The following is a 13,505-nucleotide window of genomic DNA, read 5'->3' as shown; positions in this document are numbered from 1 at the left end:
TTTTCCACCAGATATCACAAATCAGCAATGGCAAAGTAAACGGCTAACAAATATTTATAGCGAACGGAAGCAGCGAGCCGAGGAAGTGGAAGTGGAGCGCCTGCAATATTTATTACAAGTTGCATTCAGTCAACAAGCACAATGGCTGCCAGGCGAAAACAAACAGCTGAAAGCAAGAGCACAGCAGTCTATTGCCGTTCAAGGATCTGCCCCGGCAGTCGAACTTCCAACCTTCTAACCCCACCTAGCCCAATCCAATCCAGTCCAATTCGATCCGTTCCGTTCCGTTCCGAGGCGAGCCGAGCCGAGGCGGCAGTGCAGTGGAGAGAAATCATTTAAATAAAAGTCAATGTCATGCCATGTAACGAAGACAGCGAATAAATAGTCGCAGTCGGAATATCAGGCACTGAACTGTTCCCAGACATGCAAAAGGGGGGCTTAGTTATGGTATGGGCTTCTTTGGGGGTTCTTGGCAAGTGGCTGGCACGAGCCGAGCCCAAGGAGAGGCCAACGACTGGAAGCCTCGAGACCGGGTCAAGAGACTTGGTAAACACGAGAAATATGGGGCGTATGTGTAATATGCGCGACAGCGAAAATTTTATAAGAAATGGGATTGCAGAAGCGAAGCGAGACGGTCGTCGCTAAATAAATGTCCTCCCACACAGGAAACAAAGTTCATTAATATGTTTGGCAGCCAAGTTAGTTTTTAAAGTGATGTCCAATTCTAACAAGTCATATTTTAAATTTAACTTTGTGGTTTCTTAAAGTAATAAATGTAAAATAATAATGTGATACTTTTAAAATATTTCTCCCTGTGCAGATTCTTGTTCTAGGAAAAGGCAAAAATCTCGGTCGAGCTGAAAGACATTTAATTTGGCATAAAAATGAGCCACGCTGACAGATGGCCCACAGATGATGGGGGACGCCGCCTGCTCGCAGGTAGTCCTTCCTTACAAGGATGCTAACGTAGCAACGGGAAGCGTCTGCACGACTGGGTTCACCCGGTCTAATGTATTTCCTTTTTATAGGCTCATTAAATTACGCTTTATTGCCGTTAAAATAAAATATTATGTGATAAAAATAACCGCTCTTGGGCGGCATGAGCGAAAGGTTGCCGCTTAAGAGCATGGCCATAAAGCGGCGAAATGAATAGAGCACATCTATGTGGCGGCTATATGGTCCGATGCATCCGATGCACTTCCTTTAATCTCACATAGCATGCGCAAAAATTGCCATCAAAATGTGCCCGTTTGGCTGGGCAAATCCAGTTGCCATGTCGACCCATTTCGGGAGAAATGTTTGCCGGGATAAATTTATTTCTCCGCTTTCACGCTTTTTCGTTGTTTTTAATTATTCCACTTTTGTTGTCTGGCCTGGGACTTTTTCTTTTAGTTTTTTGGATTTTGTCGGCTTGTCACATTTGAATGAAATGAATGAATGAGCCGGAGGATCCTTTGGGCCGCGACGGGGAACTGGGGCTGCACTCTGCCGGCACAGGATGTCAGGCCAAACTAATCGGATTAGTGTGTCCTACTCCTCTTTTTTTGTTTTGAACCAACTCCAGCCCCCTGCCCAGCCGTTTTGCACGTGTGACGGATGGGTCCTTGTTCACGGAGAAAGGATATTTTCAGGGAGTGCGACTGGCGCTCGTTAGCCCAAGTGACCTCCATTCGGGACTCGGCACGTTTTAGTGTAATTAAAAAGATATCCGGGCAGACAGTCGGTTGATAGTGGTTCCCCAGTCAGTCAGGATGGATACACCTCCAACGCTTTTCAACTGAAAAGATTTCTCGCACCCGAGGACGAAGTGACGTGACACGACAGCGGGAGGAAATTGTTGTCATTTCAAATGGCGAAAGAACATAATTTCTGACGTATGCGATTACGGAAACTTGCACTGCGCAACGGCTCACGAAAACGGAACGGAGCAGGACGACGGGTTCCGGAATGGAGCAGGACAACTAAACCGTAGACAAAGGCCAAAACGAAACAAAAAGCGACAAGCAATAAAATGAGAAACCGCGCCACACTGAGGCTAAAGCCAGGCCAAAAGCACATCAATCAACGATGGTGCGGGGTCTCCACAGGATCGGGCAAAAACAACGAAAGGATAAGCGTATTGTGCGAGAACAAGTATTCGTCCTGTGTGCATTTGTGTGCTCTGTGCTGGTTCTGTTGCTCCCCAAACTGCTGTTTGTTGTTACATAGTTTCATGCCGCACCGACGACCACAAAATACCTACAAGTCACGGGATCCATGGCATCCATTGGCTACACTGGCTCCACTGGCGGGGTGCCACAGAAAGGGTGCGGGTGGGGTGTCGCTTGCCAGTCAGTCAGTTAGAGAGACAGTCGGACAAACACGGGCATAAATATAAAATATGTACGTGCGTGTGTTGCGGTGCGCTGAACAAGATTAAAGTGTAGCCAGCTTGGGGCAGAAACAATAAAAAACTGAAGGGGATTCCATAAGCTGAGCAGGACGGGGAATACCCTCAAAACACTTGCTGTAACCTCGGCACGTCCAAAAAAAAAAAAACATTGTTACAAATGAAAGTGTCACCATACATGTGACTTTCACTTACGATATTAGCTTTCTTTATGCAATACAGTTTTAAATAATAATGTTTAAGAATAACGTTAACTGATCACAAATAATAATATATATACTTTTTCACAAAAAAAAGTACTAAATTCTTAGCCCCTCCTTTTTTGAAGAAGTTATTAGAGCCATAAGATTGACACAAAGTTCAAAAGTCAAATGAAAAGGTTACCTATATTTAAGTGTGTGTTTGTGTGGCTCAACAACATTGTTGCCGCAACACAATTAAATGTGGCAATTTCATATTTAGTTTTCCGTGTGTGTCCTGATTAAGATGGCAGCCACACACGAAAAAAGAGGGGGCAAGGGGATTGGCTGTCCCAATACCTCCACCAGTGGAGTCCACAATTAATCTCTACTGGGGGACATCACACACAGACACACACACATGCACACATGGATTGCTGATTCCTGTGGAAGATGCATGTGTGGGTATTATTTTATGGCTCATGGTAATTACAGGTGTCGCTATAATAAATTATCTTTGAATTTACTGTTTGTCGTTCGCATCGTTGTTCGTTGCTGGTTGCTGTTGTTGTCGCTGGCATTGTTAATGTGTTGTTGCTGCCAGTGCCGTTGCTCTTGTCACCGGAGGAGTCTTGTCACAGGATCCCTTGGCCAGGATAGTGCGAGCGTGTAAGTGTGAGTGTGCAAGTGTGAGAGTATGAGTCGGGATAATTGGCTGGCCAACTGGTACTCCTCCTGCCGTCCCGATGATGTTCCTGCTGCTGCTGCTGTTGCTGGCAGCTCGCATGTCCTGGCATTGATAAGCTTTATTAAAAAGGATAATGAGCCTGTGGTTGTAAGCCTGCGCCAGTGTGCGTGTGCCCGTGTGTAATGCGGTTTTGTAGTTTCATTCGTGAGTGTGTATGGTGTGTGTGTGTGCTGGCAACTGGCCCGTACATGTGTCCATTATAAGTTTCGCCGTTGTTTACGAGTTGTCGGTGGCTGTAGTTGTTAATAGTTATGAGTTAATGGAGTTTTTGCCGCTACCACTGTGTGTTTGCTGCCTTCCGTTTCCATTATTATTTTCGGATTATTATGATTACTTTTGTTTGGCCGCATAATCAAATTAACTGAATGCGAGCCCTGCCACTTCCGCTGCTGCTGCTGTCGCTGACAAACGAGTTTATTTTTATGTATACATATACACCAACACACACACACACGCGCAGTGATTCTGCCCTGTGAACACCCCTATAATTGCATAATCAAGCGCCCTCTTTGTGGCGCTAAAAAAAATAACTTTTCTCAAACGACTTTTTGATGTGGCTGATTCCTGTTTGATTGGGTTACGCAAAGTTACACGGATATATCGATCGATGTTTGGCCCCAAAGTTATTCAAACGAACTACCATATTTCACATCCAATAGCTTTTAAAACTCTATTTCAGCTTAAAGTTGTAAAACCTTAGGACCAAGAAACTGTATATCCTTGATAGATTATGTAGCTTACTTTCACTTTTTACCAAATTAGAAAATAGATTCCTGCACTTCAGCAAGTATCCTCTTTGCCCTATTAGTCCTCAACACTTTTCCTTTCTTGTTAGATGGAAAATATTAGTTTGGTTCCTCATTTGGTGCCCCAGTTGGGTGCACCAGCTTTCTTTGCCATTGGGCTATTGATTTTCGGGTCTGCATGTTGTGTCTGCATTTCAACTGGAATTTAAATGGTTTTCGAACCCGAAATCCTGTCGAGAAGCACGTTTCGAATGCACTTCACATGCAGCGCATTCGCTTCCGCTTCTGGATTTTATGGACTTACGTCGCCATTCACCGTCTGAGTGCCGTTCGGGATTAAAGTGTCCAAGTCGGATGGCCGAGCACCACTGGGCGGTTCAGTTGGTTGGATGGTTGGCATGGTTAAGTTGGTTTGGCTGCTTTCGGGTGGCATTCTCTGCAATGGGTGCTGCTTAGGTGCTTAGTGCGGCTTGGTCAGGAGTGACAAGTCTGTTCGGTCTGTTTATGCATGTGCTGAAACGGCAATTTAATGAGCGCGCCAGGCGTAATCCTCCCCCGGCTTTTGCATTTTGCGGAGCGGTTCGCAGCGCGACGGGCAAGGATGTTCGCCTGCCACTCGAGGCGAGCAGGAAACGGAAATTACTTTGCAAACACTTTGCACCACCTTCGCTCCGTTCGCTTAACCCTCCAGATCCTCGCGTGGCGACTGTGGTGGTGGTGGTGGTGGTGGTGATGGTGGTGGTGGTGCCGGGATTGCTAGGAGTGCCAGGAGTCAAGTGAAGTCAGTAGGGTGTCGGAGGGTCAGGAGAAGGTCCTGCCTGGCGTCTTGCGTCATTTTCATTTTCTTCACGCTATTCCAGCCGTTTGCTCCTTTCAGCCCTTTTTATGGCCAACGGCAGTATGAAATATGAATTGCGGTTACTTCAAAAATCTCCTTCGCCTTGCCTGGCTATTTCGCCAGGAGCGCCACGGGCAACAAAAATCAACTGCATTTAACTTTGTTGTGCTTTTTCGTCGTAGTCGCTGCTGCTGCGGCACATTGCCATTTTATGGCTAAATCCACTTTGCCAACACACACACACTGGAGCGCTCTTTTCGGAGGAAGTGGAGGGAAGGAAACAGGACACAGCCAGGTGGCCGAAGAGGGCCTTCCACCTATGGCTTATTGAAACTTGTTGTAAGTTAAGTTATGGCCGAAATGCTGCTGGCTGCTGCTGTTTCACTACTCACATGCCACATTGTGTGTGTGTGTGTGTGAGCTCGGGTTAAAATTACCTTTAAATTGAAAATTATTGTATGTGCGCGCGCTCGACTCGCACTCGAATCGCAGCTCCTCCAAACGCTCACCTGGCTAAAACATAAATTTCTGTGGTTTCTGCCGCAAATTGCGTTGGGTGTTGAATGTTGGGCGGCAGTGCCCGTGGACCCGAGAATTACTTTTTCAATTTAAGACTCTCTCAGCGGCAGGTAAATGAATTAATGTGTGGGAGGAGGACATCTTAATTTATATTCATAAACATCAAGAGGCTGGCTCCAAGGCAGAGATTTAGAGTCCTGCCTAAGAGATTTGTAGAACAGATAGTGAGCAGAAGAGTGAGGGGAGAGCAAGCGGCAGTATTGGACACCAGTTGTCCTTTTGTCAATTTTCAATGGCTTTTAGAATGATTAAATTTCATTTTGTGAAATATGCTGCTGTGACAGGCGGACAATCAGTGAGTTTAGGAAGGCGGAGGAGCAGCATCTGGCCATTGGTTTCGGTTCGATTTGTTTGACAAGTTTATTAAAACAGCACGCTTAAAGTGTCCTCCTCCAGGAGCAAGTTGGCTATAATTCCTGGTCGACATCCGGGGTTCAAGAGTTTTGAACTTGCGGCGGAGCCAGTGACATTTTCCACACACTGGGTTGTTTCGGCAAATTGTCGTTTGCCTGGCCCCTTCCGCAATATCTAGACTCCTCACGGGCTTGTTTGTTTGCCTGGCGGGCTCGTAAATAAATCATTTGATAACTTGACGCGCTGCCTTCCGCCATCCGAACTGCGCCGAGCTTCCCCGACCACGCATCCCGTGTCCTGCGGTCAAGGACTCACCTCAAGCGACTGGCGACTGGGCCGCCGCCACAAGATATTGTGATTTATTTGCTTTCACTTGGCTGTGACGTGACGCGACGCAGGGCAATATCGATTGGGTTTAGCTTTACGAGCTACACGGACAAAATATGCGAACGAGGATTCATATCGCAGATGGGGAATATTATTGATACCATTTCTTAAATAAGTAATCTTCATAAATTGGTTTTATCCGATTTCATCCCCTGAAACAAGGTTTTAAAAACGGAGTGGGTCTGATATTTCTTCCGGTGCATTCAGCTGGCTTACCAATTTCCAGTTGCCACTTTGTTCTTCTGGCCTTATCTGTGCCAACTTTTGGCGCAACGCAACGCAACGGGGAAAAGCGGGAAAGCCTCGTTAATTTTTACTGATACTGCGGAGTAAAGTTCGGTCGGACATTGCCGGGGCAACCGCTCGCAGTTTCAATTATCTAAGTCCTTTCTTTCATGTGGCTGCCGACAACAATTTACACTGGCTTTTGGGCGGGCCGGCACGCCAAATAGTTTGAATTCCCCCAAATAGATTTCCACTGTCGTGGTCGAAAGACGCATGCGAGCTGGCTCATTTGGGGAAATGCGAAAACTTTTAGCCAAAAACACCGAAAGGTAGAGCAGGCGGTTCGGAGAAAACTCTTTAAGCTTTTCCGGAGAAGCAAGCATGGGGCAACGACAAACAACAGGGTTTTCCACTTAGATTCGGGTAAGGTGGATCAGGTGGCACACGGCCGCTGTCATAACCGAATCAATATGACTGCCGGCAGTCGTCAGGTGCAGGTGGCCCGAACCCTGAGCCAATCAGCTATTAATAGAGCTGAGAATCAGCTTAGACGACGGACTTACGGTGAAACCGTTCAGGACTCGCCACACACGCTTGACCCCCAAGAAAACGGACAATTTTCTATTTATAATCAGGTTGAAACGGATAGCTAAGCCTGTGCCTTGGCTCCTTCTCCTTGCCACCACCACTGGCATGGGGATTAGGTATTTGAAAAGTTTCTGACCCAAAAGGCTTTGGCATGCGAGTGGTGTGTGTTAATGGAGTAGGGGCAGGAGGCCCCCGGGCAGGAGTCCGGAGTCAATAGACAGAGATATATCTCCTCTCGGACCGGATTTTGTTTGCCTGACTTTGTTGCCACTTGCCAACAATGGCAACCTGTCCGGACCGTCGTTTTGGTCCCTGCTTTCATACGGATTTGCCTATTTGCCTGAATGCCCATTATCGTCATCTCCATCATCGCCACCAGACCGGGCTTGAGCCCTGGTCTGAGCCTCTAACCTAACCCCTTTTTGCGTTTTTGATCTATGCCCCAAAATCCAATGGCTCACATACAGACAAAAGTTTCCAGGCGCCACAAACTTTTCGGTGGCTCTGCCGCTCAACTTTCCCCCACTCCGCTCAGTTGTCATGGCAATTTTGAAAGGAGATATTCAATTTGGCTGGTTCCTCGTCTCCACATAATACTTTCTAAGCAGTTTGAAGTTTTAGGGCCACTTTAAATGGCCACAAATTGTTGTCAGAATGCCGATGCTGCAACTAATTTAATCCAATTAGCTCAAGAACTCGGTTCACTGCATGAAAATGATCAACTCATTAACAAATATAAGTTGGTCCTGTAATGAGTAAAATTGTGTGCAAGTTTAACAAGATTAACCGGTGGAAAGTTTTGATTTGTTTTGACCCTAGCTGCCCCAATTGAATTTGCCAGTATTATTCTTGGCAAATGCCAACGAAGGGATCCCAGGGGGAACAAGCGACTTAAGACACGCTGCTCTAAGCCTCTGAGTTGGTAAAAATTCAAACAATATGGCCAAAAGCTCATCAAGCGCATCAGTGGGTCTTAGCCCGGTCCAAAGCTGACAGCATCTTAGCCGGAACGAGGAGCTGAAAAGCCGGAACAGGAGCTCTGCCTGTGGCTGCCACCAAATCCATTTTGGCAGCCGGGCGGCAAAGAGGTTGCCTGAATGCAAGGTAGTGAAATTTACAATTTAAAATGCATGCATAATGAATGTTGTTTGCTGCCAAATGACTTTCGGGCAAGGGAATCGGGGGCATTACGACCATGACCCAGCACCCAGCCACCGGGGTTGCCCCTCAGCGTCGGTTGCCCCTTGGCCATGCAACAAGCAGTGCGGAAAAAAGAACCCATAACAACAACTCAACTCGGTCGACTCGACTTCAACTGCAGCTGGAAAAATTCTTAATCTGTGTGAAAATTTAGAGCAGCGCAGTGAAATTGGGCAACACAATGGGAACACTAAGAAAAACGCACCAAGTCCTTAAAGTCAGTCTAATTTCAGGCAAACAAAAATAAATAGAATGGGAAAGAAATATAGTAAAATAAATTCTTAAATATTTAAATCGACATAGATATGAAATAAGACTACTATAATTTCTTCTGTGCATGAAAGTTTGATAAGTTAAGAGGGGTGGAGGACACAGTAGTTGGATGAGACCATGACTGGCAGCTGGATAGATGCTTCCTTTGGCCTTTGCTTTGTTTTTTGGCTTATTTTGCATTAGAAAAGCATGAAGAGTTCTGGGAAGGGGGGTGGAACCACCACCAACAACTCCTATGGGTGTGTATGCACATATTTGCCCGACTTTGTTTGCCAACACACACATGCACAGAAACGCACACAGAAGCAGCAGCTACGGTTGAAAAATTTGTGCATAATTTTGCTAGGCGAAAATATGCTTTGGGCCTTGAGTTGAGCAGGAGCAGAAAACTGGGAAATCGATGACAGGACACATGGCAAGCCCCAAAACTCCCGCTGGGATCCCTCCTTACACTTGCTTTGTTTGCGGATTAAGCTGCCGGGCGATGTTGTCCTTGTTCTCCTGATGTCATTCAGTTCTATTCCCCATTCTCATCTGCATCCGCAATTGAGCTCGAAATGTTGCGTTCTTTAATTTAATTAGGCGCGTGCCGCAACAGGAAGCTGTTTGCAATCAGGCGTCGCATACAAACGCACCGACCTCACGAGGATATATACATGTATATATATACATATATATGAATGTGTGGGTATTTGCATTGTTCGCAATATTTTCATTACGTGCTCGCTACCTTGACAACCTCTGGCGACAATTTTCACCATATTTTTCCCCATTTCCCCGCATTCTTCTGCACGTCGCGATTTTCCTTAATTGTAGCACACACGTGACAACGATTTATTTCTTTGCAGAGAATAGTTGTAACGATTTTCGGTTACTCGAGTCCTAACCACAGTATAATACTACCTAAAAGTTGTACCTTTGTTGTGCAAAGAATTTTGGTCATTAAGTTGGCAGAAAGTTAAACCAGATTGTTTCTATTCATTATTCGTTTTATTTGATCTTCTTGAGTTGTAAAAACTATAACCTTTTATGTCGAAATTTCGATTTAACCAAACTGTTTTGATTAATCGTGGCTTGCATTATTTTAGTGGCTCATTAAAAGTGGCCAACCAAGTTGTCTTGGAGCTAAACTTTTTCGAACTAAACTTTTCCGATTTCATGGGCTAAGAGTGATATGGCTTCAATTTCCATTAACAGTCAGCTGTTTGCAGGCACTCGCACATGTGATAGAATGATACGGAATACTCCGGACATCGGAGCCCATTAAACACATTCCAAAATTGAAAAGTCATGTTGAACTTTTTGCTCTGCTGGTTTTTTTGGCCAGTTTGCATGATTTGTATTTATCTGGGCGAGTGGAAAGCTCTTATCGGCCACAGTTGAGATAGAGGAAAACTTTCAGTTTGATTACTTAAGAATTTGGTCAATGATTTCGAATAAAGTCGAATAGTTGTCCGAAGTTCAAGTGGCAGAAAGGCAGAATGGTGCAAGGATTTTCGGATCCCCTCAGAGACACACACACACACACCCACACACACACTCACTCATTCAGAGCGGTAATAAATTTCCGCCTGCTTGAGTGCCACAAAAAGAGAGGGAAACAGACACAGACATACGTGCGAAGTTCGCAGCACCATGATGTCCTGGCCATTATCCTGCATATAAAGTCGTTCATTTCCTTGTTGTTTTTTGGTCATTCCTGCTTTGATTTGACCGTCGACAATTTCATTGCTCCCCTGCATCCCGCTGTGTGTTACGGCCATTGTATTGCATACATAATAAATTTTATGAAACGTAAATTTTTATTGAGACCAATTTTTGTCGCTGCCATAAAAGCGGAGAACATGAAAGGAAAAGCTCGTTCCAATCGAAGCGAATGTTTTATTTATAGCCCCGCTTCAATTCGGAAATTAATTTCGCATTAACTATTTTCGGTGCCGTATTAGAGGCGAAAGCAAACAAACAGCAATATTAGAAATGTTCACTGGGTAAACAACAAATGTTGTGAGTGCTCCCAGTTTTTTCGTCAGGCCCCCAAAAACCCGAAAACATTTCAAATAGTTCGAATTAGCAAAACAATACAAATGGAGAGCAAACAGAGAGCAAAGACAAAACATAAACACAAATAGAGCCCCCAATTCGAATTTGCTGGCGTAAATGTGAAATGAAAATATTGCGAATCAAACGAGGCGAACTGAAACAAAGCCAAATGAAATGAAGGGGACTTCGAACCGTGCGACCGAAATCAAATGACAAACGTTGGTCCCATCTGCTGATTTGTGATGGCCAAATAAAAGAAAGAAATGCTCGCCGAAAAACAAGCCAACAAAACTATCATTTACGTTGCCCCATTGTTTTGCATGTCCAAAATGCTTTTATGGGTGAGCTAACGCTGCGTATACGTAATCCCCATGTGAACTTGCCTTCAATTCGGCATTTAGATTTGCAATGAATGTGGAGCAGGGTGGTGCGGTGGCACAAACCAATTGTTGGAGAAAATGATGGAATGCCCACTTACATTTAAAACCAATTGGTTTCAGTAATTGCCTTAAGCCCCTTTTCCTGATCCCATACGATCATGGGATTACACTTGTGAGAAAACAACATTCAGGATAATGGCGAATGCATATTAATAACAAGCAGTAATATTTATTAAAAGGATGCCTGTTGTTGCGCTTGCCCGCATTAAAAATTCACCAGCGGTGCTGTAGAGAGCTGAATTGTTAATGAAATAATGAATATATATGAGTTTAAAGGCTGAACGATTTAAGCTGCTTTCACGCGAGTAATTATATTTCAATTACATGCTGACTACCCGCTGACCTAGATCACCTCTGAACTCCTGAGAAAAATGTTCAAAACGAGATTGAACTCATCGGCTTACGGCTCATTAGCACGTTTCTTCTCCAAAAGGGGGTGGACTTGGAGAAAAAGTGAGGGATTGCCAGACAACTTCATTGAACTTCAATGGGCTCTAAGATGGCTGCTCCTTGGAGCTCGAGATTAATGCTAATGTGACAACTTAATCGAAAGCCATTTACAAGTCATGTCAAGTGGAGAGCGGCTCATGCTCCGTCTCCATGGCAGTGGAGCTCGTTATTATGACAGGACCTCGATGTGGGGACGTAGGTTGTGGGATGTGGGATGTAGGCTGTAGTCGGGTGGTGGGGGACATGAGGGCATGACGACGACAAATCCATAAAAAAGCACGTTAAATATTTGCATTAATTCCGGGCGCTGGCTGATAAGTCCTGGATGCTAACAGCCAACAGGAAACAGGAGACAAGGAGACAGGGACTGCTGTTGACACTTACCCGGCAAACAAGATGCGACTGCGATGCCGATAAGGAGCAATAGTTGGGCCATCTTCGTGCTGCTCCCGCTGCTGCTGGCGCTGGTGCTGGTGCTGATGCTCCTCCTGCTCCTGCTGCTCCAGCTCCTTTTGCTCCTGTTTTGGCTGCTCATTTTGCCAGCAAGTCGTTTCGTCCTTATCACTAAATGCGTTACTTTGTCAACGACCCGAGTTCTCGGGGTGTTTTGTGTGGACGCTAGGTGGGGCTGACTGCTGACTGCTTACTGCTGACTTTGTCTTTTACTGCACGACTCACTCGCACTTGAATTTCAGTGTTCACGGCTCAATTTTGTGTAAGAGCTATCAGTTAGGTGTGTTTATGGCTGGGGGCACCGCAAGCGGCGATCTTGTTGTGCATAAACAATAAAAAATATAGCAGAATGTAGGCCCGAACTGTCATGACAAATGAAAGGTAACTCGAACTGCAAAGTGATTTGTTGCTCGATTAGAGAAGTTCTGCGATATTTGATATTTGATTTGATGCCAAAGTTGCGCTGGATCAAATTGAGTTAATTGGAATCCTTTCGGGGAATATTATTTTACGTTTCGCGCCGCACGTTTTTGTTGATGGTGTCTTGTTGCTTAATCAGAAATTTACACAATCCCGAATGGATGAAAGCACAGTGAAAATTTCAATCAAAACTTTACTCTTTTTGTCTTTCTGTGTGTTGGTGTGTCTGTCTTTTTGGTGGCTTTTGCTCGATTTTTGTTGTTTTTTTTTGTATTGTTTTCTTTTTTGCTTTTTAGCGCTCGTTAACTCCAGCGTTTCGTTTTGCGTCTTTGTTTGTTCCGTTTTTGGTCTTTTCGCCGCCTTTTGTTTTCGCAATTTTTTTTGCTCAATTTTTAATGCAATTTCCACGCTTAACTGCACTTTTTGCCATTTCGCTTGTTATTCCTGTTTCTTCTGATGTTGCTGTTTCTGTTTTTGCACTGCATTTATTTACACGAAATACACCCACACTCACACACACACAGGCACAAGCACAAGCAAACGCACACAATGGCAGGCGACCGGAAACAGACAGAGACAAAATATGTACACAATTTGCAGCGCTCTCGTTCCCTCCGGTGCATGCCAAATTCAAATTACTGTTGCAGCTATTCCAGTTATGGTTATCGTTCGCCTTGTTCCAATCCTGCAAATCAGATCAGAGCGCTCCGGTCGCTCATCAAGTGGCCTTTGTCCTGCCCGAGGACTCGGATTTGCGGATTTGCGGATCTGCAGATCTGGACTGGGGATCTAGGTCTGGACTCTGTCAGGAGTCGAGCCCTCGCATCTTCTTCAAGTATCTGGAAAAGCAAGAAAAAACCAATATCTGGTTAGTATATATTTAACAAACATTATCAATTTATTCTTAAATATAATTATGTCATAATTTCCGCTAAAAGCTGGCTTATTTTTGAGGCTTATGCTAAGTGTGTAAGCACAAGCCGTTCTTCATTTGTAATTTTCTTTGATGATGCCAGCGGCTTTTGCATAAAATATTAGCACATTTTCGGCTTTTTCTCCACTCGCAGTGCCTCGCTTAATATATCTGTACTACATATGGGAAAGTTTTCAGGATGTCATTGCAGCAGGCAGACGGATAATGCTTCACCTACGCATCTAACCATTTCTCCTTAACTTCCTAAATGACTGACGTGTGT

General features: G+C 44.8%; 1 protein-coding gene across 6 annotated transcripts in view; it reads right to left on the bottom strand.

Moving 5' to 3' along the window:
* Positions 1-12,575, bottom strand: part of LOC117144847 (kin of IRRE-like protein 1) — a 70,376-nt gene extending 57,801 nt beyond the window's left edge. For all 6 annotated transcript variants that reach the window (XM_033310244.1, XM_033310246.1, XM_033310247.1 and 3 more), the window contains exon 1: positions 11,821-12,575. In XM_033310244.1, the coding sequence (XP_033166135.1) occupies positions 11,821-11,971 (151 nt within the window). In that variant the 5' untranslated portion in view covers positions 11,972-12,575. The remainder of the gene's footprint in view (positions 1-11,820) is intronic.
* Between the last annotated feature and the right edge of the window lie 930 nt (positions 12,576-13,505).

The sequence above is a fragment of the Drosophila mauritiana genome, chromosome 3R (assembly GCF_004382145.1).
Source record: "Drosophila mauritiana strain mau12 chromosome 3R, ASM438214v1, whole genome shotgun sequence".
Lineage (NCBI taxonomy): Eukaryota > Metazoa > Arthropoda > Insecta > Diptera > Drosophilidae > Drosophila > Drosophila mauritiana.
The sequence above is the reverse complement of the archived record's forward strand: the minus strand, read 5'-3'. Positions and strand labels throughout refer to the sequence as shown.